The sequence below is a fragment of the Perca flavescens genome, chromosome 5, assembly GCF_004354835.1.
Source record: "Perca flavescens isolate YP-PL-M2 chromosome 5, PFLA_1.0, whole genome shotgun sequence".
NCBI lineage: Eukaryota > Metazoa > Chordata > Actinopteri > Perciformes > Percidae > Perca > Perca flavescens.
This window is the reverse complement of record NC_041335.1, coordinates 37,154,004-37,181,466: the sequence shown is the minus strand read 5'-3', so window position 1 is coordinate 37,181,466 and position 27,463 is coordinate 37,154,004. Positions and strand designations below refer to the sequence as shown.

Here is a 27,463-nt window from a genome sequence, read left to right as displayed (position 1 = left end):
CAGTGTTCTTAAACTATGCAACAAACTCAATACTGTCTTTGTGTGGGTATCTCGTCTAAAGATTCAAAGATCAAATATTCAGGTATTGTTTTTTTTTTTCTTCTCTTTCTCAAACAGCTGTCGGACCGTCGCCGGTCTGTGGAGCACATTTGTTGTTTTTAATCAGTGTTTTTGAAACCCCAAAATGGCCTCCTTTTTTTTTAATATCCAATCTGGGCTTTGCTCGGCCGTAATATTCCACTCTTGTCTAGTAACGTGTGCCCGTCATCTTGCTGAGTCAGCAGCGGTGTGTGAGACTGAAGCAGAAATACTTTTTACCTCCGGAAGAGCAGCCGACTGGCTTCCTGTTCTTCAGCATCGGGGGTTTCTCTGGGCATTTTTTTAAGGCGTTGCGTAAACGTCATTACTTCTTCTTCTGCAGTGGTTGCCTGTTTTTCATGTCATTCACCTTTTTAAAAAAAAAAAAAAAAACAGGGAAACGGTTAAACAAATCAAGAGTGAAAAAAACCTTGAACTGTACAATGTCCCTTCATACTTCTTCCCTTAATTCAGGGGTCTTCAAATTTTTTTAGGCCAAGCTGAAAAAGAGATGGAGCAGGGACCTCCTATATATATTTTATCAAATTGCATATTAAACTGAACCTACAATAACGTGTAGGACGTCCTACAGCCTTTACACATACCTTTTGTATGGTGCATACAATATTAAGCTTTTAAAATACATTTTTTTGGCATATTCGTACATCATGTTTGAATGTTAAAATGAGGCACAGTAAAACCTTAAGCTTAACTGTATCTGTGAATGGCTACCTTAGCTGTAGGCCAGTACGCCTATCATCCGTGTTGTGTACATTAAAAAGAGAATTCTCTTTATTAATAATATGTTGGGTTTATGTTGATGTATATTTTCAGATCTCTGCCTTAAATGGTTTTCTTCCAAAAACACAAGACAAAATAAGCGTTTGCTTGCGAAATGTAGTCTGCAAAGTGTGATTTTTCTTCTCCATTACATTGTTTTTTTGCTCGTTAGGAGCCGGAATTGAAATCGCGATCAACATTTGATTAATCAGACTGCCCTAGTGTGGAGAGATTTTATTATTAAAGTGTGTTATTCATCCTGAGATAGGCCACGTTGGCTTGAATGATGTTTTCCTGCACCTACCTTAAGTGTGATGTTATTTTTGGAGGTAATGCTATGCTTGTTGTTCACTTTAAAGTAAAATGGTAGTGCTTCTGGCACAAGTGCTTATTGAGCAGTGTCTAAGAACTTCTCTCTCTTTCTCTCTCTGTCTTTTGCAGCCGTGTGGTTTTACCCTGTAGTGTTGAGGAGGTGAGTAATCACTTTTTAGACTCCCTTATTATTACATTTGACAAAATGAGTTCTGTTTTTGAAAAGCTGTGTTTTTATTTTCATTTTTATGGGCCTTTTTCATCGATTCCGCAATATAAATCGATATTTTATTCCCCAAGAAAGTATCGATTTTTATGCCGCGAGTATCGATACATAAGTCCCATTCAAATCCCCCGCGTTTACCCCCGTTTGCGTTGCAGGAAGAGCGATTTGGTCAGCCAGCCGCTAGTGTCGCTGTAGAGCGGCAAACGTCAACTGGCGGCCCGCTGCCAAAGCTTTTAGTCTGGCCCCCAGAATAATCATGAACTCACAAAATGTGAAACTGTGTTCTGTTATTTATTATTTCAAGCATTTAGAGCAAAAACCCAGCCCCCTGTATTTACATCTCTATTCACACGCCGGGATTCTCTACAGCGATGACCGAGCTCCACACACACGGCTGTGTGTGCGTTAAAACACACACACGGCTGAGCCGAGATGTGTGTGCGTTAAAGGTTAAAACACGCAGCACCTGACTGGGAACGATACAGAGTTACCAACGGCCGCCGGGGCAGATGAACTCACGCTGGTCTCTTTTCTGTAAATAGGCTACAATTAAACCTTCGTGAGTAGAAAGTCAATACTTATCAATGCACTCACCTGTGTAGACCGGCATAAACATGTAGAAAGCCATATTTCAATCTGCTCTCTCTGCTCAGTCCACCGCGCTGTTTTACGCAAACACAGCTCTACTCTGCAAATAGCGAATTTTTACAAACAAGCTAAAACAAAAGCTGTGGTTTGTAGTCGAACTGTTTATCTTAGGTTGCCGGGAATCTGGACATTTTGACAAATTCTTGCAAACAACCTGCTGGCTGAACAAACCAAACCCTCCGCTAAAGCGGACAATCTGGAGCTACTTAATATGCACGTGAATGACGCGATCGTTATGTTCGAGTGATGATGATGATTCTGGTTGTATTATTTTGCAACATCATCTTTTCATTACAAATGAGGCATACATGACGAGTGCATAGCCTGCTTATCAGTCATTCATCATTAAAGCTGGGCTGTTGGCCTTTCCACGTCAACTTCTCCCTTCAGCCTCTTTGACGGTGACATGTTTACCTGACAACAGCCTTTCTTTCTGCAAGCATTTTCCACCAATCAGGATGCTGCATACTACAATAATGTTTCCATAATCACAGACTTTAACCATCACTCCTCAGTGAACTGCCTCATAGTCTGAGATCTTTTTCTAGTTAAAGAGCCAGTTATCATTAGGGAGTTTCCATGTTTTTTAAGAGTTTGCTCACACTAATACATGTAATAAAAAAAAAATAGCATTAATTCAGTAAGAAAGTGAAAAAGAATAGGCGTATTAGTTATAAATTCTTTTTATTTTCTTTATTTAAAAGTCCGGCCGCCACAGTGCTTAGAAAAATTCTGAAAAAATTTTAGTTGATGATCCCTGCTGTAGACTCTCTGTCCAGTCAGAGACATATATTGTGTAATTGTTTTCAGTTCAATTAATTAAATCCAAGTAAATGGAACACTCACAAGATGTCACCAAAATCACTCGGTCCCCTTTAAATCTTTCAGAAAATGATGTAAGTGTATCGAATTATATCGAATCGTATCGTGAGTCAGAATGCCCAATACCAGGGTCTCTCCTAAGTGGAATGGAGCCATCGGTAATGGTTTAATACCAGGACCTCTCCTAAGTGGAATGGAGCCATCAGTAATGGTTTAATACCAGGGTCTCTCCTAAGTGGAATACAGCCATCAGTAATGGTTTAATACCAGGACCTCTCCTAAGTGGAATACAGCCATCATTAATGGTTTTTAATACACCTGTGCTTTTCCTACTACGACATGACAACATGTCTGCCGTGAAAAAAGGTCCATAACTTCTTTTACTTTTCTTTGGTTCATTTTAAAAGACAACAAGCTCAAGTGTAGTTTGTTGGAGCCATCGCGGCCGGTCAGTGCAGAGGATGTGAAATACTAGCCTCTCTTTCGGAGCTGCAAAGATTAATCGATTATTCGTCAACTATTAAACTAGGGATGTCCCGATCATAGTATCAGATTGCAGCCAATTTCTGAATACATTTTTTTTTTTTTTTTAATCAAGATTATTTTTGGGGCATTTTTAGCCTTTATTCGAAAGGGGAGAGAGAGGTGGGAATGACATGCAGCAAAGGGGCGCAGGTCGGAGTCTAACCCGGGCCCATTGCGTCGAGGAGCAAACCTCTATATATGGCTGCCAGCTCTACCAACTGAGCTGTCCAGATTTCAGCATCTTTTAACTGATCGAGGATCGGCATTCGCCCCATTTACCTTAGCCCAATCATCTACAGTACATCAGCTTGTAGTGATCGCCTCCCTTAATCACACCCATTCTGTGCCACAAACGCAATTCATGTGTTCTGTTAGTCTCACATTCAGTAGAACCTGATGATCCCTTAGTTGGGCTTAACGTTTTTAATTAGGAACTACAACAAGCCTCTCTAATGCGCCTTTTCTTTTAAGTAATTGCGTAATCCTCACAAAGATTAAAGGCTGTGAATAATGAATGGCGTACTATATTATCATTTCCAGTTTTTGGCTTCTGGTTGCAAGTTGAGGCAACACAGTCTCATCCAAAAAAAGCATCATGTGTAATTCTTCTGAAGAGCACGATTTGTTCCCCGTGTTTAGAAAGGTTTCTGTCATAAATCCCAGACTCTCGCCCTGTTGCTTTATATGGCGATTAAACACGCTTGGCAATCATTGCCACATTTCAAAGCTCCTTCCAAATAATTGTAAAATAGTGTTCTCTTTAGGGGAGAAACCGCAAAAAGAGCTCTGGTGGTTGAAATATAAGCAAACATTCAGGCTTCTGTTGCTCCGTCTGTTGTTCAAACATCATAACACGAGACGCTAGTTAACGTCAGTGTTTCCCACAGAATTGGATTCTATTTGTGGTGGTAGCTGACCTGGGGTAGGGGGTGAACGCGTGGAAAGAGGTGCAGACTTCTTATATTAAATGTAGGTGCTGTCAAACGATTAAAATATTTAATCGCATTAATGCCATAACTCGCAATTAATCACACATTTGTATCTATTCTAAATGTCCCTTGATTTCTTTTTGTCCCATTATTTTTATTTTTTCTCATTTTAATGCTCTTATCAACATGGAAAAGTGGATCGGCTTTTGTCGACTGGCGTTGACGAGGGGGGCGGAGAATTGGCATCAGCTGTGTGCTCGGCCATCAGCTGTGTGCTCGGCCATCAAGTGGTATTTCAGACTGGACGTGCTGCGATGATAGCTCCGTTCACAACCACAAAACACACACATCACTTTGTCGTCAATGGAACCATTTGGCAACTTTTTAAAAGTTAACTTTCCATTCAGAATCTTATTGGCATCCATTTCGGCATCTCGCGCTCGCCTACTACTCTTTGGCCAGCAAACAACAATAACTTATTTCAGCGGTCAATTGCTAGTAAGTGACAAAAACGACCACAAAATAGGAAAAAGGTATTTTACAATAACTTTGAATGCACTACGAGGCTGGCGAGGCAAGTTTCAAGTGAACGCACCGTCTGTGTTGTTTTTCCGACAAAGGCAGCTGCAGACTGTTGGACGTCCCGCTGTTGGAATCCTCTACATTGAAATACAGACACACTTTACACTGTTTTAACGTTAGCTGTCAGCATTTTAATCCAGCTACTAGCTAGTGGTATGCTAACGTTTCCTGCTTGCCAAGTGAAATGTTAAATAGCGTCACACACAGCAATTTTTCTGTTGCCTCTATCGTCCGTTTTGGGGCATCAGAGAGCAGCGCAGGTATTTAGTTGGCACCGAAATGAGATTCGGTCCGGTAGAAACCGGCCGTTGTGGCACCGGTGCCATATTAGCGCCGGGTCTCGGTTCCCAACCCTAGAAATGACAAATACTACCAAATACACTTACAAACTAACAATTGAAGCAGACAAACAGGCAGTCACAGATGCATAAAAACTAACCGTAAAGCAAACATGGAGCAGCAGCTACATACAGTACATGGGAACGCTACAGCTGAGTTAGGCAGCAACCTAGATGGTTAAAGGCTGACAATTAAAGCAAACATAAATACATAAAAACCAGCAGTCAAACAAACGCAGACAGGCAGAATTATGTAACAACCAGGAATAAACAAAAGAGGGGCGTACATTATACTGTGCTGCTCTTCAGTGTATTTTAATCTGGAATGACAGCAGTATGATTGAAAGAAAAAGACCGTAGGTCCCACTCAGGCTTATTTGACTGTTGAGTCCTGCGGTAGTTTTTCTTGTCACGTTACATAAATATCTATTGCCGTGGCAGCCGGACAATCTTCTTACCAAGTTTATGTTGGCTCATGTGGCTCAATTTTCAAACGCTAATCAATAAATAATAAATATGCCGTGTCTCCGTAATCACAACTTAAACATACGACACAGGGCTGTAACCTCGCGGTGGTTCCCAAACTTGGCTTTGGGAACCCACAAGAGGCCCCAAAATATCTGTAAGGGTCAAAAGATATTCAAAAGAAGAAAATGCATATTCATTTTTCTATATATTTTTTCAATTATACAATGCCTAGAAGAGTAAACAACCATCTGACATTATCGACGTGGCCAGTAATTCGGGTTTATGATGCAGCATGTAGCCTTCAAAGTCCGGATCCAGCCCTCATGTTATGAATAAAATACATAATGAAGTGTAACGTTTTCTATTTTGAAATACATTTTCTATTGATGAATACATTATTAGGGACGTTGAATATACACGAAGGAAAGCTGGAAATGGCAACCAAAACGTCCTAACTTTTACTGCATGAATCTGGAAAAAAGGTACAGTTGGGTACTCAACTAAAAGCTAAAAGTGAGTTGATTAAATGTTGTTTTTTAATTGCCAATCATTCTGGACCCCTTCTGGACCTTTGAAATTAGTTTCAGATGCAGACCTTTTGAGGGATACATTTGAGAACCCCTGCTGTGATAAGAAATACTTAAATGTTCCTATTTCAGGAAATATGGTATACCTCATCGAACCTGAAGCGTCAGCAAGTTAGTTAAGACCAGCTTTCAGTTTGTGACGTACTGTAAGTGACTGATGTATTTGTGTGTTACGGTTGTGTGTTTTTGTGTTCCAGTATCAAGTGGGACAGCTGTTCTCGGTGGCTGAAGCAAGTAAAAATGAGACGGGCGGCGGTGAGGGCATCGAGGTACTCAAGAACGAGCCCTACGAAAAGGACGGCGAGAAAGGACAGTACACACACAAAATCTACCACATAAAGAGGTATTTGTCTTTTTTTTTCAATCCTGATTATGTGATCCCCATAGTTGCCTTCTTACAGTGTAATACCAGCGTGCTACCAGACAGTGGCAGTGTTGTCCTATCTTTTGTTGTGAAGCATTTCAACTTAATCTTTCCTCTAGAACGTGTGATAACTGAGGCAATATGTCCCTATCCTTTTTTTTTTCTTCTTTTTTTTTCCCCTTTTGCATCTACCCGTTCCCACCCTGTCTACCCACCCCACAGTAAAGTCCCAGCATTTGTCAAGATGATTGCCCCTACAGGCTCCCTTGTCTTCCATGAAAAAGCCTGGAATGCCTACCCTTACTGCAGAACCAGTGAGTGCCCCCCCTTCCCATATCTCCTTACCTCTGCTTTACCCTGAAACCCTTATGGTACGTGTCCACTGTCAAGCGTCATTTATTGTCTATGTAAGCAGCGGTGCAATGCATTCTGGTAGCGTTGTGGGAGACTTTCAAGACGCAATATTGAGTTTACCCCTCAGTTGCGAAAAGTTGAATCCAGGCTACGGACTTGCCTCTAAAGTATCGAGTATCGAAAAATGCCTCGTCATTAAATACCCAATTTCGACACCCAAGGAGTAAATCTCATCAGAGTCAGTGAGCCAATCAGCACGCAACATGCTTCTACCAAGACCTAATAATGACTGTGATTGGCTGTCTAACGTTACACGTCGTAGAGACACGCAGGAAAAACTCTACGTCACACAGAGACGGACTCGCGTAGTAGGAGCTGGAAAACGAAATAAAAATATCTGTGCCGTAATGTTGTCATATATTTTTGTTTTATAAAATTGGTATAAAAAAAAAGTATCCTTAGGAACCGGTATCGAAGTCTCAGTGTTGGTATCGAAAAGTTACCCAGCCCTACATTTCGGTGAACTATTTTTCGGAAAAAGTGTTTCCAAACGAGCTGCCGTTCATGAAATCCGGGAGCAACTGAAGCGTTGGTCCAATCAGGTGCAGCGGAGCGATCCCTGCTGTCTAGAATACACCACAGTGGACACGTACCTTTAGTCTTCTCCGGTGTTAAACACACCCTGGGTTACTTGCATCATGGCCACATGTTTTCTGTTGGGGTGAATTTAGAGTGTTAGTTTGATTTTTTTGATACGTAATGGATTTGGTTTGTCTTCCTCTGTTCTCCTCCCTCATGCCTAACCCTCATCCAGTCGTGACGGTACGTAGCCTTCAATTTCCTTCAGCTAAGTTTTGATTTTGTTCTTTTACAACATTTGTTTGAGATGAATGGAAAAAAAAAATCAAATCAAAGGTGTTTTTATTTTTTTTTTCATACTCCATGTACTTTCTATACATTCAGTTGTGTAATATCCTATCATATCGTGGCTCTTCCCTGTAGAATGAGTATATGAAAGACAATTTCTTCATTAAGATTGAGACGTGGCACAAACCAGACCTTGGAACACAAGAAAATGTGAGTACCTCTGCTGCATCGTATCAAGCAAATATCCAGTTTTAACACCAGCGCTGCATCTCATGTTGCTTAAAGTGCTCATATGATGCTCATTTTCAGGTTCATAATTGTATTCAGAGGTTGTACCAAAATAGGTTTATGTGGTTTAATTTTCAAAAAACATATTTTAGTTTGTTCCTCTTTTGGCCCTGTGTGTTGAGCTCTCTGTTTTAGCTACAGAGTGAGGCATCTCACTTCTGTTCCATCTTTGTTGGGAATCGCACATGCTCAGTAGCTAGGTAAGGACTTCTAGCCAGTCAGAAGCAGAGTATGAGGGCGTGCCCTGACAGTACCTAGGTAAGGACTACTAGCCAGTCAGAAGCAGAGTATGTGGGTGTGCCCTGACAGTACCTAGGTAAGGACTTCTAGCCAGTCAGAAGCAGAGTATGTGGGCGTGCCCTGACAGTACCTAGGTAAGGACTACTAGCCAGTCAGAAGCAGAGTATGAGGGTGTGCCCTGACAGTACCTAGGTAAAGACTACTAGCCAGTCAGAAGCAGAGTATGTGGGTGTGCCCTGACAGTACCTAGGTAAGGACTACTAGCCAGTCAGAAGCAGAGTATGTGGGTGTGCCCTGACAGTACCTAGGTAAGGACTTCTAGCCAGTCAGAAGCAGAGTATGTGGGCGTGCCCTGACAGTACCTAGGTAAGGACTACTAGCCAGTCAGAAGCAGAGTATGAGGGTGTGCCCTGACAGTACCTAGGTAAAGACTACTAGCCAGTCAGAAGCAGAGTATGTGGGTGTGCCCTGACAGTACCTAGGTAAAGACTAATAGCCAGTCAGAAGCCGAGTGTGAAGGCGTGCCACGCCAGCAGCTAGACGAGCATTATAATGTTAGAAAATGACGCACGTTCGTCACAATAGACTGCAATAGAGCTGTTTGTGAGCAGTGTTTTCTGTTGGAGATGGTAAGTCCCTTTGGGAGAACTTTGGGCTTTTTCACTTTTGTAAACATATAACATGCACAAAAAAAGATATATAACACAATAAAGGAAAGGGAAAAAGCCAAAAAAGCATATGTTGACCACTTTCCTCTACTTGCCTCCCTTCCTCGCACATGGACATGGGATGTACCTCAGGTCTGAGTTTGTGTGCTCTCCTTAGAAATGTTTTTTTTTCCTTTTCTTTGGTGTTCAGGTGCACAAACTAGACAGTTCCACGTGGGACACTGTGAGTGTTGTGCCCATTGACATTGCAGACAGAAGTCAAGTGTCCAACGCTGTAAGTAGAAACTCTTCTGGCCCGCTTGCAGTGTGAATATAAAATGATAAAAAACTCAGTGTGGTGCCTTCATGTGGACGAGCATGATCATTACAAACTATCTGCAAATCCACTTTACATAAGGAATGTTCAAACGGAGGTTATTGATTTTATTTTTGATGAGCAATATTCTTGAGATTTAATTTACTTTTGAGCAGATTAATAAAAATAGAGACATGGAATCCTCTTTAATTTCAGTGTTGGTTCATTTCAGAAATATTTGGAGGCTCAATGCATAGGAAGAATTACTGACACAAGTCTTTTCACATTTACATTGTATGTATTCAACAGACAAGGTATCAATTTATGTCCGTTTAACAGTTATTAGAAAAACGGTACAAAAGCCCGTCGCAATCGTCATCCAATTGCTTAATCTTCAGCAACAACATTTTATAAAACCCCAAAGAGATTTTATTTACAATGATTTGAAATAGACAAAAACTGAATCATGCAAAAGCCAACGTGGCATCATGACTTTGCGTAAACATACTTTTCTAAAGCCAAGTGGCATTTTCAGCTATCCGCGTATATGTCTACGCTGTATACAGCAGACTGGTTGCAGACTGATCTCAATAAGTGCCGTGTTTGCCCCATCCTCCACCCCGACCAACCTCTCTGTGCGGATTTTCGGGCTTTCATACTACTCACTACGCCGTAAATTGATACGCAATCGCACGGTAATGTAAGTCAATGGATGCCAAACGGCCTTGATAAACACGCTAAAAAGCGATTATGCGTCTTGATAATGCGCCAAAATGGCATACGAATTGGCGTGTCATACGTACACCACTTATTGAGATCAGTCTGCAAAAGCACCACTTTTTATTTTGTGTTTACCAGAGATGTGCTCATACGTGTCTTGGAAAGTCAAAATGACTAGTCGACGAAGACCAATAGCCACAGACAGAGAAATGGCACATCCTAAGGAAAGCTCATTGTGGGACTGGCTCTAGTGGCTGTAATTCTGCACCAAGGCTGAATTTCGGGAAAGAGACTTCAGATACAGTATTAGGGGACCACTAAGGTCTATATAAAAGAGACTTTAGATACAGTATTAGGGGACCACTAAGGTCTATATAAAAGAGACTTCAGATACAGTATTAGGGGACCACTAAGGTCTATATAAAAGAGACTTCAGATACAGTATTAGGGGACCACTAAGGTCTATATAAAAGAGACTTCAGATACAGTATTAGGGGACCACTAAGGTCTATATAAAAGAGACTTCAGATACAGTATTAGGGGACCACTAAGGTCTATATAAAAGCGACTTCAGACACAGTATTAGGGGACCACTAAGGCCTATATAAAAGAGACTTCAGATACAGTATTAGGGGACCACTAAGGTCTATATAAAAGAGACTTCAGATACAGTATTAGGGGACCACTTAGGTCTATATAAAAGAGACTTCAGACACAGTATTAGGGGACCACTAAGGCCTATATAAAAGAGACTTCATATACAGTATTAGGGGACCACTAAGGTCTATATAAAAGAGACTTCAGACACAGTATTAGGGGACCACTAAGGCCTATATTAAAGAGACTTCAGACACAGTATTAGGGGACCAATAAGGTCTATATAAAAGCATCCAAAGAGTACCATGTCATGGGACCTTTTAATACTTTTCTACAAAAAATGATCTTGCTTGGCAATACCCTGTCATCTGTATTGAACAGTGCTGGAACACCTCCAGGTACTTGTTGTATCTAGTGGAGCTGTTTTTAGTGGATCCAAAGCTGTATTTTAGTAAACCGTATTAGCAGAGGATGAAATGCCGTGACACACTTCAGTCTGGCTGACAGTTGATGGCAAGAACCGACGGCAGGAAAACTCATTAGCCGGTCGGAGTAGATTGATCGTTTCGTTATGTTTTGAATAAATGTGAATTATCTTCAACATTTGGTCTCTATTTGACATACACATCGCCATCTTGAATTATCTTCAAAGCATTTAAAAACTATACACACCATTTGAGCATCCGTAGATTGCCTCGCTAATATTTCAAAAATATAAGTATGAGTTTGTGATACTCGTAGAATCCCTGAAATCTTATTTGAAGACGTTACACATTATTACTGTTATTTGACATCACATTGCCTCATTTCACTGGCTCTGCGTGTGTATATGTACGGGAGGGTGTGTGTGTGTGTGTGTGTGTGTGTGTGTGTGTGTGTGTGTGTGTGTGTGTGTGTGTGTGTGTGTGTGTGTGTGTGTGTGTGTGTGTGTGTGTGTGTGTGTGTGTGTGTGTGTGTGTGTGTGTGTGTGTGTGTGTGTGTGTGTGTGTGTGTGTGTGTGTGTGTAACGAGGCGGAGGTGTTTGCCTTGCTGGAGGAGTGTGTTGTGTCTGAGGACCCTATCAGCTCTCCGCCTCAGGCATGGCTGCAGGGCCCGGAGCGTACCGCCAGCACAGATGAGTTTGTTGGTGTAATTAAGGCTCACAGTGCTTCGTACGCCGGAACTAGACAAATACACACACGCGGCACAAACACACTCGCACTCTGACACACACTGTTTTACTTGTGGAGGAGCTCCTTTTTCTTCTACCACGGCACATCGATTCACAGACCTCATTAGTGCAGCACAGTGTATTGTTACAGTGATGGAGCTCTCAGCGTTAGTGTGTGTGTGTCTCTCTCTCTCACTGGCACCCTCCTGTTGTCCGATAGCCCTGAAAAGTAGCTTTTAGCTGCAGGCGCATCATGATTTATTTAAATTGCTAGGCCCTTGAGCTGTTGATAATTTGTAAGCCATTTCATTTATTTGTATTACCATTCCTCTGGCCTGTTTTATGAAGTCAACTTTGTCATGTTTGTCACGTGGTCATGTGCTTGGCATATGCGCTCAGTATTTTTCTATATGCCTTAAAAATCATCTTTTGCCAAGGGACCAATATCCTCCTGTGCAATGGGGAACAGGTGGTTAGTTCGCCAAAATGGGTTTAGCAGGACATGACTGTGTGTGCACTTGTGTAAAAAAAACATTCTAGTGAAGGGAGTGTTGTTACAGTTAGAGCAAGTTGTACATAGTATGGTTACTTTAGTAAACTAAAATGAAAATAAGCATAGAAACTAATCAACAAAGAGTAAACTGAAACTCTATTGCCAGTTAAAAATTAAATAAAAATGTATCTTTTTCAGTTTTTTTTAGTAATAATATTTAACTACTGAAATAAGGAGATGGCGTGAATTTCCGTCAACTTTCGTGACATTGAACCACAGAAACTGAACAGACTTGACATGTGACGGTGCTGTTGTAACCGCTTCACATCGGACACTAAAGTAGCGCAAAGATTAAACCTGAAACATCTCCAACATATGTTCTGTATGTATATGTCGCTACATACTTCTGAGACATACCTGGCTCTAACAAAAACAATCATATAATATATATTAAAACGACAACTAGACCTTTCTGCAAAGCTGAAACAAAAACTAGCAAACACGATCTTTAAAATCTTTAAATCTTTTGCTTGTTGAACAGTTTGTGTCGGCTAAATATAATGTGCTCTGTATTTTAATAATTAAATCAATTACTCTCCCTGTAGGACTACAAGCCAGACGAGGACCCCGCCACGTTCAAATCAACGAAGACCGGCCGAGGACCCCTGGGGCCCACCTGGAAGGTAACGCTCTTGTGAGCTGTGGAAATTACATTCACACACAAATGGCAATTAATCTTACAGAAGAATAAACAAAGATTCAACCGTGTTTGACCCTGTTTACCAGACTATTTGAAGGGAGGCACGTACTGGGTCATCTTCATTCACAAAGACCTGAGTCTGTTGCTGTAGTTTCACATATTTCGCCAGTTGCACAAGTGGTTGCGTAATTCTGTGCGGAAATTTTCCAAAGCACTAAATGAAGTGAGGTCGCTCATAACAAAAATGGAAAGAAATATTGGAACATCTATAAATCTGTCTAGAGCAGACTGTCCTCCCCACTGAGAGGCCTGTGCCAACTCTGAAGAAGCCACAGGGTTTCGTGGCCGGGGCGGCAGACACTACGCATGCAACGAATGTTGGAGAAACCCACCACAAACAAAAACTAAACTAAGGTATGTAGGCGACCCTCAAACACAGTGGAAGTACGTTCAGTGTTCTGAGCAGCAAAGATTGGGCTTTTTGTGTGTGGTTTATGACGGTAAGAAGGTAAAATGAATGCAGCAAAAGACTGAAATCTGCTACAGTCGGCTAGAGAACTGCTGCTTGGGAGAAGATTTATTTTCCAGCAACCACAACTCGGAAAATGCCTAAAAACAACAGTGTTCATGTCACATGAGTTAGAGAGCCAGAGTCCAGACCTCAATCCAATCAAGAGTTTGGCTGGACTTAAAAAAAAAAAAAAAAAAGAAGCTTTTCAGATAGACTGGGTAAACCCAGCCCAATCTGCCGGCGATTTGATTTCTCCCTGCAGCTCAGGCTGGAAACCTGTACGTTTTATCTATCCTACTTCCGTTACAAATTTGCGGGGACCAATCACAAACTGGCTCATCCACCTGGCGCACTATTGGTAGGTTTAACCCAATGACGATAGAGGAGCGACAGCAAGCAACTTAGTGTTTACGTTCAACATGGCGGCCACCGAAGCGCAGCAACCCATCAATGCCGCTGTCGCTGCTACGTCACCCGGATCGTTGCTCTGATTGGTTGAAAGACTATCCAATTGCGTATACGAAGTCATTTGAACTATGCCCACTGATCACGCCTCTTCTGCAGTAGAAAATACAGAGCAGACTCCTCAGACGGTCTGGTGATAGCCAGACTACTTTTCACTCACAATCCCTCTGCAACTTGACAGAGCGTGAGCTGAAGAACGGAGAAAAGTTGCAGTGTCCAGATGTGCAACGTAGGAAAGCTTTTTTGCACACCTCTTTTGTCAGGCAGGTGCGTAGGATATGATCAAAAGTAGCAGATCAAAAAGTTTAGAGAAAATCCTGCACAAAGACCATTAGGGCTGCTCCCTCTTACTCGTTAGTCGACTAATCGGTCGTTTTAGTCTTAGTCAACTTAGATCTCTTTAGTCGATTAGTCATGTTTGATGCTTTTTTCATGCTGAATGACTTATTTCCAAGAACCGTACGAGCACATCTCTGGTAAACACAAGAATTAAAGTGGTGCTTTTGCATGACTCTTTGCGGAGAAACTCAGATTTACAGATCTGTCGATTAAATCAATTAATCAATTAGTCGGTACAATTGAATGAGTGTTGGTCAACTAAGAATTTCTTCAATCGAGCACAGCCCTACTGACCATTACTGAAGCAATAATTTATTAAGAAGAAAAATACAACGTTTCGGTCTCAGACCATCATCAGGTAAATGTAGAAATGCAAAACGGATGCAGACCTATATTTGCGTCGACTCGAAACAAAGATGTCCCTGCTAAATTTGACATGAAGTGGGCAAATGCGTTAACACAATCGGCTGCTTTATGTTTTTATTCAATTTAGACAGTCCTTTTCCACAGCAATCGCCATCAGCCTGTAATAATCCGAGAGTACAGAGCCGGAGGAAGGCAGAAGTGTAAGGCTGCAGTTTGATGAAGACAAATCGCCTCTTTCTCAGCCCTAATTGGATGTAATAGAAATTTCCAGTCACCAGGTCAGATAAAGGTTCTACTCTGAGCGCCGTCTGCCACACTTTGTGTGTGACAGAAGACAAAGAAAGAAACCGCGTACCGACATTGATTCTAAATTTGACAAGCAGCCGTCGTGTATAAAGACTGATGTGCTTTTTATCTAGAGTAATAAGTCAACAAGACATGGCTCATCCAAGCAGAGAAACTTTGTCAGGAATTTGGTTGCTTTCCCCCTCTCTAAACCCAGCTGCACCGCGGCGGCCTCGCAAACGGGTCCTGCTCACCATTAGAGCGCTGAGAATTTCTACTCTGCAGTTCACCATGAGAAGCTTCCCTCTGCTTCAAGAATTTCCACAGAACAAAGGCCGCCAAACAGCTTTAAAAAGTATGAATAAAGAAACACAACTTTTTATTTTGTGTTTCTAATTAGATCACTTTCCCGTCCGCTGTGGACATGGAAAAAGGCTGTTTTTGAAAAGGTGAAAAGAAAAGGGGGGGAGAAGTAGTTATGTGACAACAGAGGCACAATTTCTGCCAGCTTCTCAGAGCAATACAACTCTTGTCTATCTCTGCATGCACACATGCTTGCATATCGGTACCCTTTGTGTTTTTCTGAAAACTTCTGCTCCTTTGAGTGGGGCACAGAGAGGGAGAGAAGAAATGTCACCGTAAGTGTTTTGATGTCGAATCCGTTTCATGTGAAGTTCTCCTTTTAGCGACGACAACTTTTCTAAACCCACTGCAAATTTAGAAATGTTTCTCATTTCCCCTCTGCTGCTCCCCTTCCGTGATTGTCGCATCAAACGGCGGTGGGATGAGGGTGATCGAGGCAGGTCTGTGGCATTTTCTCTCGCAGTGCCGAGCCAGAATGAAGTGATTAATTAAACAGGTGTTCTCTAAAGGGAGATCGTGTGTGTGTGTTACGGGGGCGAGGAGGTCCTGGGTGTTAATAATGTAACCGGCTTTGCACCGCGACGCCCTTTATCGCTGCGCGAGCGCCGTTTTATCTGCCTTCCGTGGCCACAAAGGCATGCCTGTCGGGAACGGTGTCACTGTCAGGGCGGAGGCAGAGAAATGGTCCCTTCATCTGGAGTTTATCCACTTTGCTCTGCCCCAACCCCCCTCTCTCCTCCCCCGCTTCTCGTCTTCAGAGGGAGACAGAGTGCAAGCAGCGGGTGGATTTAGAAAGTGTGTTGTAGATTAGGGCACTTTTATCTCTGCACAGCACATCTTCATATTGATAATTATTTCAGCAAGCTCCATACCCAAAGCATTATGTATTAATGATTTTTTTCTTTAGCTTTGAATGCAGCCAAGATGAGTCTAAAATAATATTCTCTCAGCCTTCTGCTGTTTTCCTGATTGTTATCTTGTTGGAAAGTTTCTGTCAAGTTTTGACTGTTATTTATTCTTACACTGCGCTTTTTAAAAAGTGATGGTTTGTGAGTCTTTTTCGTTCTTTTTGCTGTTCTTCTCCACGAACAGAAAGAGCTGGTTAGTAACACTGACTGCCCGCGGATGTGTGCCTACAAACTGGTCACAGTCAAGTTCAAGTGGTGGGGCCTGCAGACCAAAGTGGAGAACTTCATCCATGAGGTTAGAGTCACACGTTCACACAGTTTGACTTCACACAGTCGGTTACCTCGGTGTTGCATTCAGGCTCTGAGTTTCAGTTGGGTGAAGAAATCCTTTGCCTCCTTGACTGTCTGATTGGTCACTTTTATTGTTATTTGACTTCCAGTGCAAATGTTGATGTCATGAGAGTTTTATCACATGGAATTCAAGCCATTTTACGTACATTTTTCTCTCTTTTCATAATTACATTTTTTATCAGGGAGAGGGTATACATCGTTCAAGATTCAAAAGACAATTAATGGCTACCAGACACTAGAAGACTTTAAAAAGACTGAAGTCTGACGCCATCTCACATCTAAAGACAATCCTCTCACATCAAAGACGTTAGATGTGAAGACTGGGGATATTGCAGAGTCACACATTGCGAGACTACAACTAGATTTGTTTTTTATAAAATATAACCAAGCTAGCTAGCTACTGCTAGCGTTAGCTGGTAACTTTACGGGAAATTGGGTGATTAAAGCAGCTCTGGTCTCCGTGGGCTAATGCACTTGACCCATTTTGACCACAATCCCTTAAATCTTTTTGATTGTAATTTTACAGAAAATGTTAACGTCTCCATCTATCTATAAATTACAGGAACGTCTGTCTGTGTGTCTGATATTCGCATATCTCTCGAACCGTTAGTCCGATGGATTTCAAACTTGACAGGTGTCTGGCTATGGGCACAAGTAAGTGTGGTGCCACGTTTGACGTTGTTTGGATAAGAAATGGAAAAGATATGGTTAAATGTATATTGGTAAAAGAAGCACACATTGGCTTTTGCCGCTCTAGCCGCCGGTCCATCCTGCACACTGATTGAGCTCAGCGCAGGACCAGAAACAGGGTCGAAGAAAGCAGCGGCGCTTTGGTAGCTAAAAAGGGACATGCACCTCAGACCCACAAAAATGTGCAAAGTAGCACTACTTTTGACTGTCTTTGACTTAGAATAAACAAACGACAATTCACGAATTTAAGGACGTTTCACAATCCCTCACATGCAAAGCATAACCAGCTACAGACAAGTGGCAGACAGAGCATGGTGCCACTTATAGGCAGTTTTTGAGTCACATCGTTGTAAATATCACGTGATGATGCATCATTCCACAAAATGGTGTGTCTTCTGTATCATCAAGTTATTCAATAGGCTATCTATTAGGTTACAGGAACGTCTATATGTCAGTGTGTTTGTTATTTGCATATTTCTCGAACTGTTCAAACTAGACAGGTTTCTTGCCAGGGGCATGAGTGTGTGCAGTGCCAAGTTTGACGTTTGGATAAGAAATGAGAAATCTATGATTGAAAGAACCATAAATAGCTTCTTGCCACTCTAATTACCCTCCCCCCTCCTAAAGTAGTAGCTACCTGCTCCAACCAACCTCCCTCTGAATCTTTGCCCATTACTGTAATTGCCCTTCCCCAGCACTAATTACTAAAAACACACACAACAACTGATTTTGCATGGGCACTGCACTAGTTGTGTAAATTTCATGAATAGTTTTCGTCAAAGCATCTAGTTGAGACCAATTCCTAGTCAGGGCTTTCTTCCCTCCAATAAGTTGCATACATTTTTTTTCATATTGTGAATATGGTACATCTTTTACGATATAATATACATTTAAAACATCACCCAGCCCTAACCAAGCATCCCACTGTCTCCCTCAGCAAGAGAAGAGGATCTTCAATAACTTCCACCGCCAGCTCTTCTGTTGGATTGATAGGTGGGTGGAGCTGAGCATGGATGATATCCGGCGGATGGAGGCAGAGACACAGAGGGAGCTGGACGAGGTGTGTGTAAACTTTGTCAATTCTGCGATATTGCGCCAGGCATACAGAGCAATCGCAAATACGTTTCTCTCCGACCCACGGTGCAATCCGGACACGTACAACAAGTATAATATAAAAGATAAGTAATGTGTACAATACAGTAATAAATTATATTATAATTTAATAGTGCAAATGTAAGGCAAAGCCAAATAGTATAGAAAACTAAAGATATTGAAAATGTGCAATATAAAAGTAAACCTTGGGCGTCTGATGTACAGTTGTGTTTAGAAAAATAGCAGTCCAATATCACTAACGTCATAAATCCAATTTTTTGGTACAACTGATATTTCTACATGGCAAATAATTTACTAGTAAGTGTTATAGAGTCATAGAAAACCAACAGACTCAACAGTCATGACATGCATGCTGCTCATTCTGTGTAATTGAATCTGTAATTGAAAGGGGCATGTTCAAAATAATAGCAGTGTTGTGTTCACTTAGTGAGGTGATTGATTCTGTGAAGACACAGGCGTCAATTATGGCCCATATTTAAGGAAGGAAGCAAATGTTGTGCATGCTGGTTATAGTGCATTTCACACTGAAATACTCAGTCATTGCTCTGAGGAACAGCGGACTTTGATTAAAAAGTGCAAAAAGCTATAGGCTGCTCAGCCAAAATGATTTCAAATGCCTTGAAATGGCATCAAAAGCCCGAACGACGTGGGAAGAAACAGTCAACTACCATTCGAATGGATGGAAGAACAGCCAAAATGGCAAAGGCTCAACCAATGATCAGCTCCAGGAAAATCAAAGAAGACTTAAAGTTACCTGTGAGTACGGTTACGATCAGAAGAAGGCTATGTGAAGCAAAGCAAAGTCCCATTGCTGAACAAAAAGACATGTACTGAATAGGTTGAAATTTGCCAAAGGACACATTGACTGGTCAAAGGAGAATTCTGTGGACTGATGAGAGCGAAATTGTTCTTTTTGGGTCTAGGGGCCGCAGACAGTTTGTCCGACGACCCCCATGCACTGAATTCAAGCCACAGTACTGTGAAGACCGTAAAGCATGGTGGTGCAAAAATCACGTTATGGGGATGTTTCTCATACTGTTGTGTTTGGCCTATTTATTGCATACCAGGGATCACGGATCAGTTTCCATACATCAAAATACTTGAAGAGGTCATGTTGCCTTATACTGAAGACAAAATGCCTTTTGAAATGGGTCTTTCAACAAGACAATGACCCAAAACACACGAGTAAGCGAGCAAAGTCTTGGTTGCAGATGAACAAGATTGATGTTATGGAGTGGCCAGCCCAATCCCCAGACCTCAATCCCATAGGTGACATCAAAAATGCTGTTTCTGAAGCAAAACCCAGTAATGCAGAGGAATTGTGGACATTCCAGTGCAATTGTCCTGGGCTGGAATCCCTGTTCACAGGTGCCAGAAGTTGGTCGACTCCATGCAACACAGATGTGAAGCAGTTCTCAGAAATAATGGTTATGCAACTAAATATTAGTGCAGTGATTCAAAGTAAAGCAAATTTTTCAGTTTATACAGTAATAAATATTTGAGTTTGTAAAGAAAAATGCAAATACTGCTATTTTTTTTTTTTAATGGCCTAATATTCATTTTTCTTCACTTTCTGTAAAGGTATAACACAAACTGGATCAATTTTGGTCATGTTTTGATTTAGAATTGAATGTGCAGTGTTTCCAATGCATTGATATGGAATTAAAAGCAATTCTAAGGATTTTGAGCATTATTCACTTTTTTAAATCACACTGCTATTTTGAACACAACTGTACATATTATTGGTACGTAGGGCTGGGTATTGTTAAAAAATATTCGGTAACTGTACCGAATATTCACTGTATTTTATTTTGTCTACGTAGATGCGTGAGAAGGGCTCTGTGCGAGGCACAAAGGCTGCAGATGAGTAGCCAGGCCAGGTGTAGGTCTGAGTGTGTAAGTTCTCACTGATAGAGGCCAGTCTTTTAGATGCTCTCTCTGCTCCCTGTTGGGGTTTTGGTGCTGCATACTTAAGCTACGTTCACACTTTGGTGTTTTTTATTTTTTATTTTTTAAACTTCCAGCGTCTGTTATACATTATAATCCTATGGCGTGAAAAAAATCCTTTGTTCTTTTTTTTTTTTTTTTTTTTTTTTTTTTTTTTTTTTTTTTAAAAGTTTTTTTGGGGGGGGGGCCTTTTCCCTTCATTTGAAAGTGGATAGACATGAAAGGGGGAGAGAGATGGGATGACGCGCAGCAAAGGGCAGCAGGTCGGATTCGAACCGTGCACAGCTGCGGGACTCAGCCAACATGGGGCGAACACCCTTACTGGTTGAGCTAGAGGCTTCTTCTTCTTTCTTTCTTTATTTTACTACAAAAGCGCCCTAGTCAACTTTTTCTTGTCAAAAAACAGACGCCAAGTTTGAACATGGCTTAATTCTGCTTCCACTCTACTCTTCGGTGATGTGAAAGGGCTTTTAGTCCACTATGTCTATACATGCACGTGTATGCTTTCACTTGCAACTCCATAGATCACTCTGAATTAGTCAATAACACCAGATCGCAGAGAACTATGACGTATGTGTCGGTCGTTTGGTTTTGTGCTGACCCTGTGAAAACCTCCGTTTGTGTGAGTGCCTGTTGCGTATGTGTACACACTTGTGTATGCAAGAGCGTTGACATCTGGGAAAAAATTTTCAGAATCGCACAGGCTATTTCTTTAACCTTCTGAGATCGATGAAAGCATGGTGCGTCCATAGAAATGTTTGTTTTAAAGGTGCCCTGCCACATGTATTTTATTACTTTGTTTTAAAGGTGCCCTGCCACATGTATTTTATTACTTTGTTTTAAAGGTGCCCTGCCACATGTATTTTATTACTTTGTTTTAAAGGTGCCCTGCCACACGTATTTCATGACTTTGTGGTAATGTCTGAAGTTCTACCATGGACTCTGTAACATTTTTTGTGGAAAAAATGCCTTGGTCACCTTGTTTCAAGCCATTCTAGCGTGGTATCACAGCTTCCCCACAGAGGAGTACAAGGCAGAAGAGAAGGAAAACGGTCCTCTTTTTCTTTTTTTCTTTTTTTTTTAAATCGCTGGATTTAATTTCTGTGAATCACATTCTCTGTAAAACCTTACCACTTGTTTGCTCTTGGAACTACTCTAAATATCAGTCTGGGAGCTTTTGGCCGTACAAGGAGAACAATGGAGGAATCCGGGCTGGACCGGCAAAAGTGGGCCAGACTCAAACATTCCTGGCTTACAACCAACATACTGCATTCTGTGCTCAGCCTTTCCCCCTCCCCTCACACATCTCGCCCAATTCAGCATGTGTTTCTCATTTTCTTTTGGAGTAAGTAAACAGGCGGGTGCCATCAAAAAGAGCTGTGGTGAGGAGACCGAGGTCCAAACCTCTGGGTTCAAGGGTTGGGGCCCATTCAGACCAGAAATCTCCCTATTGGCTTTTTTCCATTACATGGTAACCTGCTCAACTCGCCTCGACTCTACTTGCCCTCGTCTCGACGCACTGTGCGTCAGTTTTCCATTGCAGATTTTAGTACGGCCTCAGGACACACCCCTCTGTCGCTTTCACGTCACCTTTTGGTATCGCCTCAGCTCGCTTGGAACCTCAACTGAGGTGGTACTAAAAAAAGTACCTGTTAGCAGGTATCACGGACTTTTTTTTCGTAATCGAAAACCAAAAAAGGTGAGTAGAGGTGAGCAGAGCAGGTACCATGTATTGGAAAAGCGCCATATGACTTTAGAGTCAGTACTCGCAGTCACTCTCTCATTCGCTCTACCACACATAGTAAATCCCGCTTTAGCAGGATCAGGGTTGGGACTGTATGGGAGGACACAATGCCTTCATACAGACACTGCCAATCAGCTTCTTGACAAGACTGCAACGGGTGAATAAGAAACTCCACCGGTGTTTCCTTTGGGATTTTTTTTTTTTTTTAGCAGTGGGGCAGGTCCAAATCCCCGCTTAACTTAATTTAAATTTGCAAGACCAGGCTTAAATGAACTGACAACAGAAGTTATACGACTTAAAGTTCTCAAGGATATACACACACAATCCCCACTGGCTTATCATCTGGACAGCGTCTCTTTTTCCTTTCTCCCTTTTTCTGCCGAGTGACCACGCTATTCTCCGACATGCACTCTGACAATGCAGCCCTATTTCTGATACCGTGGGGGGGCAGAAGTGTTGCCGTGGGGGGCCGCCACGGTCAAATCAACATAGAGGAAACGCTGTCCACTTTACAGTCTGCCTCTTTTCTGTGTATACTGGTCGGGTGCCAGTTGGTGTAGAAGGGGGGCATCTGCATGAGAGAAGGAAAGGGCAAGAAAGGAGAGGAGGCTCCAAGATGGCTCCTTTTTTCCTCATTAACATACAAATGGAATTCTGCAGTTGAGAAGGAGAGTGTGTGCTGTGATTGAGAAAAACTGGACGAGGGGGGAGGATGGGTGAAGTTGGAGGGTGAATCCTCGTGCCATTTCATCAGATCTGTCTATTCCTCTGTTTAGAGCCCCTGTTGGTTTGAACTGTTCCATCTGAGGTGTTCGGCTATCAGATTCCTCCACTAATTGACTTTCTGAAGCCACCAGCCTCAGGGTGGAAGAATTTGAAAGCGATGCTTTTATCTACCTAGAAGACAAACAAGGGGCCGGATCAGGACAGTTGGAGCAGATTTGTAAGCAAAGGCGAAAGATTTCAGTTTGCAAAAAGGACATTAAGTCGTATTTGTCTACGGTTTTAAGAAACACTCGTACGATTTTGTCGACTGATGGATTAGTTGGTTTAATCGACAGGTCTGTAAAACCAAGTTTCTCCACAAAGAATCGCGCAAAAGCACCACTTTAAATCTTGTGTTTACCCGAAATGTGTTCAGAAATACCTTTTTTGGAAATAACTCCTTCAGCATGAAAAAAAATGCATAGAATGTGATCGACTAAAGCAGGGATCTTCAACAGGGGGTCTGGGAGCCCTAGGGGTTCTTCAGCATCACTGCAGGGGGGCCTCCGAGTTTTTTCAAAAATAAAAATATCCTAAAATGAATCAACGTAAAAAAAAAAAACTGCCAAATAAAAAAAACGCAATTCTTGATTGGCCAATGAGACATTGAAATCAAATGATTATGATACGATGATGCCCGAATAGGTACCTGGATTGTTATATTTATTTGCCCAAAGTGGCGTTTAACTTGCCCCGGACCCTTATCCCTTGTCGGGACCCATTCAGCCCACCCAACGTTTTTACATTGGCCTGGCGTTGAGCTTCGGGTCCCCCGGTGACCCTCGCATACTATGTGATGTCATTTCATGTGAACTGGCACGGGGTGTGGGGGGTTCCCAGAGACTCATCAAATGCGTTGGGACAGGCCAATACAAAATGCAAATAAACTAACCAAGTCCCCACGACACGAAGGATAACACAAGGGTTATTGTTGAACCATTAATTTCTGCTATAGCGCCACCTAGTGGTGGAAGTGGGTCAATTGTTGCGTCTGAGGTCCCTGCAGGGTTCTGGACCAGTCCTGAAAATGCCTATCTTTGTTGTCTGTCCGGCTCAGGTTAAACTCTTTGTGAAACATGAACAAACACAAACAATGAATGCCCCAGAACTTTCTTTTATTCTCCAGTTTGTCAGTCAGTTATAACGGGAAAAAGTACCTAAATAAACTACTAAGGGATACGCCACCGTTTGTTGAAATAGTTCTTATCATGGACTCCCCTGGCTGTAGATAGGTGGGCCAAAGCATTTTTTGTCTCAATGCAAGTAATTAGGTTTTTTTTTTTTTTTTTTTCTTTTTTGTTGGCTCACTTTTACTCACAACATGCTAACCGGCAACATAGGATTCCCTTCACTACGCTAAGCTAACTAGCGGTGGCTCTGCCGGTGTTGCACCAGACTAAAACAATGCGTGCACAAAATCTACAGCTAGGGGAGACCGCGATAAGCCCTATTTCAACAAACGGTGGCGTATCCCTTTAACGTAGATTTTCTTCAGGGCTTTATTATTTGGTATCGATCGGTGCATAAACTCCAGTATTTCCCGATACCAGCGTTTTAGGCAGTCTCACCGCCCATACCGATACTGGTATCGGAACATCTCTAGTTTCTACTGAAATGCAAGCAGCCACTAAAGCTGCCTCCTACATGTTTAGCTTCCCTGAATCTGACGTTGGTGTTTTCTTCTGTTTCCCCACAGCTTCGCAGACGGGGAGAAGTACGAGGAACCAGTGCTGCAGACGAATGAAAAAGGCCAATCTTTAGTTTTTAAACTCCCACCATGACCGCAGCGGTGGAGACTGCTACGAGGGCTTTTTTGGTGCAACTTCTTTTTTTTTTTTTACCAGAACTGATTCACGGCGGGGAGGGAGGTGGGTGGGTGGGGGCCTCTGCTACCTGCAATCAATAGAGCAGATCCCTGACTCGCACCCCAATCATAGAGTTTCAATCCCCCGAGGAATTGATTTTTCTAGAAACCAACCCGATCCCAGCTGATAAGACTCTGATAAGATTATTTTGATCTTCTGGGCAGAGAGACGCCAGCTATCAGCATCATGTTCTTCACAATGACCAAGGCTTCTGGAGAGATACCAACAGGAGCTCCTCCTACACTAGAGTTTTCATTGGCTGATTCCACAGTGGCAGGCAGGCGTTGGACCAAACATTTCCTCCTGTCGTATTTTAGATTTTCCTTTTTTTTTTTTCTCTCCTCCTAAAACATTCCTCCTGAAGACGATGCCCTGTCTGGCTTCTCTTTGTCTCCTCCTCGGTCTTTACCGTACACACTGGCCCGGTGGATTGCATTCCCCGGCATGAGTCTGTCTGCTTGTCATACTCATGTTGCTTCCTGCCACAGCCTCCATTAAGAGATTACTAACACCCTTGGCGCCTTGGCCCGTTGTAATCCCCCGCCCCCACCAATCCTCCACCCAAAGCACTGCATCTTTTTAACACTGACAATCATGCCCGTGCAGGTTTTCACTCTCCCTCTTACACAGATTTTAATAGAACCCACACACACATTCATATGACGCATATATGTCGAGGATAAACATGTGAATTCATTCTCTCTCTCTCACACACACACACACACACACACACACACACACACACACACACACACACAGGTGTGGATGCCTTTGTGGTGACTGATCTCTTAAAAGCTCAAGCTGGGCAGATCTGTGCGAGCTTGTTCAGCTAAGAGATGTTACTTTGGAAGAGTTTACAGCTCCCACTGGTTTTCTTTATGTGTCAATGTCTTCAGAATAGGGAGAGAGAGAGAGTGTGTGTGTGGGTGTGTGAGAGAACAAAAAATCTACAACGCAGCATTCACCTCCCTAGCAGATGTCCCCAGAGGAAAGAAAAACTGCACTGAAAAACAGCCACAGATGGTGCTACACCCCTCCAGCCTCCACCACAAGCTAAACTGCAGCGCAGTGCTCACCCCAGCTCACCCCAGAGGCCCGTCTCACTCCTCGGCTTCTCGGAGGTAAACGGTTTCCAAAAGGCCTCTTCTCTTCATTCTAGGTGTGTTTACAGATTCATAACAACAAGTCGACACCAGCACCACACGCTGCTTGCCTTAATCTCCGGACCTATTATTATTGTTTTTATTATTATTATTATTATTATTATTATACCTATCGTACCTCTGCTGCCAGCTATTGCTCTAGCTACCTCCCTTGTTTCTGACTGTTTTCCTGACACCTAAACGTGAGCACAAGCCTATCGGCCTGCTACTTGTTAGGACCAAATCATGGCAGGCGGAGCTTTACGGGCAAAGTCGTTTGTGATTCCCCCTTTATTTTCTTACGTGTGACCACCTTTTGTTTCCTGACAAGTGTCGATGTGTGAAACTCCTTCATCCAGCAAACGTAAGTAGCAGCGGGGTCGGCCTGTACACTACACCGCTGTTGGTGCTGCAGGTTTACATCTTCGCCTCAGATTTAGGGCTGCAACTAACCATTCATTAATAGTTGATGAATTTGTCAGTTTTCCCGATCGATTAGCTGTTTGGCCTTTTTTAAAATGGTTAAAAAAAAATGTCAATCAGTGTTTTCCCAAGATGACACCCCAATATATCTTGTCCAGCAACTCACACACAAGATAGTCAGTTTACTGTCCTATGGGATTTAAGAAACTTATATTAAAAATATTCACATATAAGAAGCTGGAATCAAGAGAATTCTTTTACTTTCTGATGACTCAAACCGATCAGTCCATTATCAAAATAGTCGGCGATTAATTTAAGTTGACAACTAATCAATCTTTGCAGCCTTACTCAGATCAGCCTTTTGGATGGAGATGCCATATTATTGAGTGCACTTTCTCCCCTTTAGGCTTCAGAATCATGCTCATCACAAGTGTTAAATACATATTTTATATAGTACAAGTGGTTCCCTCATTTGATCCTTGTTCTTTTTGTCATACGTCAGTAGGGATGCACCGAATCCAGATTTTTGGGGTTCGACTGAATACCGAATCCACTGGTTAAGATTGTGTTGACTCGTCCTCCCATCCTCAGTCCATGAACACAGTAAACACATGAATGAAGTCAACAGGGACTGTCCTTCCTTTGCCGTACCTGAAGTTGCTGCATTCTGGCTGCTGTGTGGAGATTCCTTCATGCACAACTCGTATTCTTTTGGATGTTTCGTTCCAGATGTTGTAACGGCGGCCATGTTGTGTATAGTTCAGGGTCCTCGCCACCACCAGACCAATCAGCATTGAACAGATTGCCAAACAACTTTTTCTGCTCACCAGTTCCATGTCCACTTCCTCACAGCCTGCTGCATTGAATGCTCCACCTACGTAAAAACCTTCCTGTAACCAACGGCGCCGTCATTACGGCAAACAGCGTAGCGCGCCTAGTGCAAGCGTAGGGTTTGGTTTGCTGGGAAAAAATTCTAAGGTTCGGCAGAAACCAGAACAACGCCAGAAAGCCCAATATTCAGCCGAATCCTGGATTCAGTGCATCCCTATGCGTCAGTGTCTTAAATTGTGCAACAGGATTTTGGGGTTTGGTTTGTTTTCCATATCGTTTCCTTTCAAGACACCGATGTAATGAACGATCTGGGCTCTGTTTTTA

General features: G+C 42.3%; 1 protein-coding gene across 2 annotated transcripts in view; it reads left to right on the top strand.

Moving 5' to 3' along the window:
* LOC114555294 (phosphatidylinositol transfer protein beta isoform) overlaps positions 1 to 26,885 on the top strand; it is a 31,342-nt gene extending 4,457 nt beyond the window's left edge. Inside the window, exons 2-12 of one of the 2 annotated variants that reach the window (XM_028577594.1) lie at positions 1,300 to 1,330; positions 6,493 to 6,638; positions 6,882 to 6,973; positions 7,828 to 7,835; positions 8,016 to 8,090; positions 9,267 to 9,350; positions 12,937 to 13,014; positions 16,453 to 16,563; positions 18,247 to 18,369; positions 20,246 to 20,318; positions 24,575 to 26,885. In XM_028577594.1, the coding sequence (XP_028433395.1) occupies positions 1,300 to 1,330; positions 6,493 to 6,638; positions 6,882 to 6,973; positions 7,828 to 7,835; positions 8,016 to 8,090; positions 9,267 to 9,350; positions 12,937 to 13,014; positions 16,453 to 16,563; positions 18,247 to 18,369; positions 20,246 to 20,293 (796 nt within the window). In that variant the 3' untranslated portion in view covers positions 20,294 to 20,318; positions 24,575 to 26,885. The remainder of the gene's footprint in view (positions 1 to 1,299; positions 1,331 to 6,492; positions 6,639 to 6,881; positions 6,974 to 7,827; positions 7,836 to 8,015; positions 8,091 to 9,266; positions 9,351 to 12,936; positions 13,015 to 16,452; positions 16,564 to 18,246; positions 18,370 to 20,245; positions 20,319 to 24,574) is intronic. The other variant, XM_028577592.1, reaches the window with a different exon arrangement.
* Positions 26,886 to 27,463: the final 578 nt, after the last annotated feature.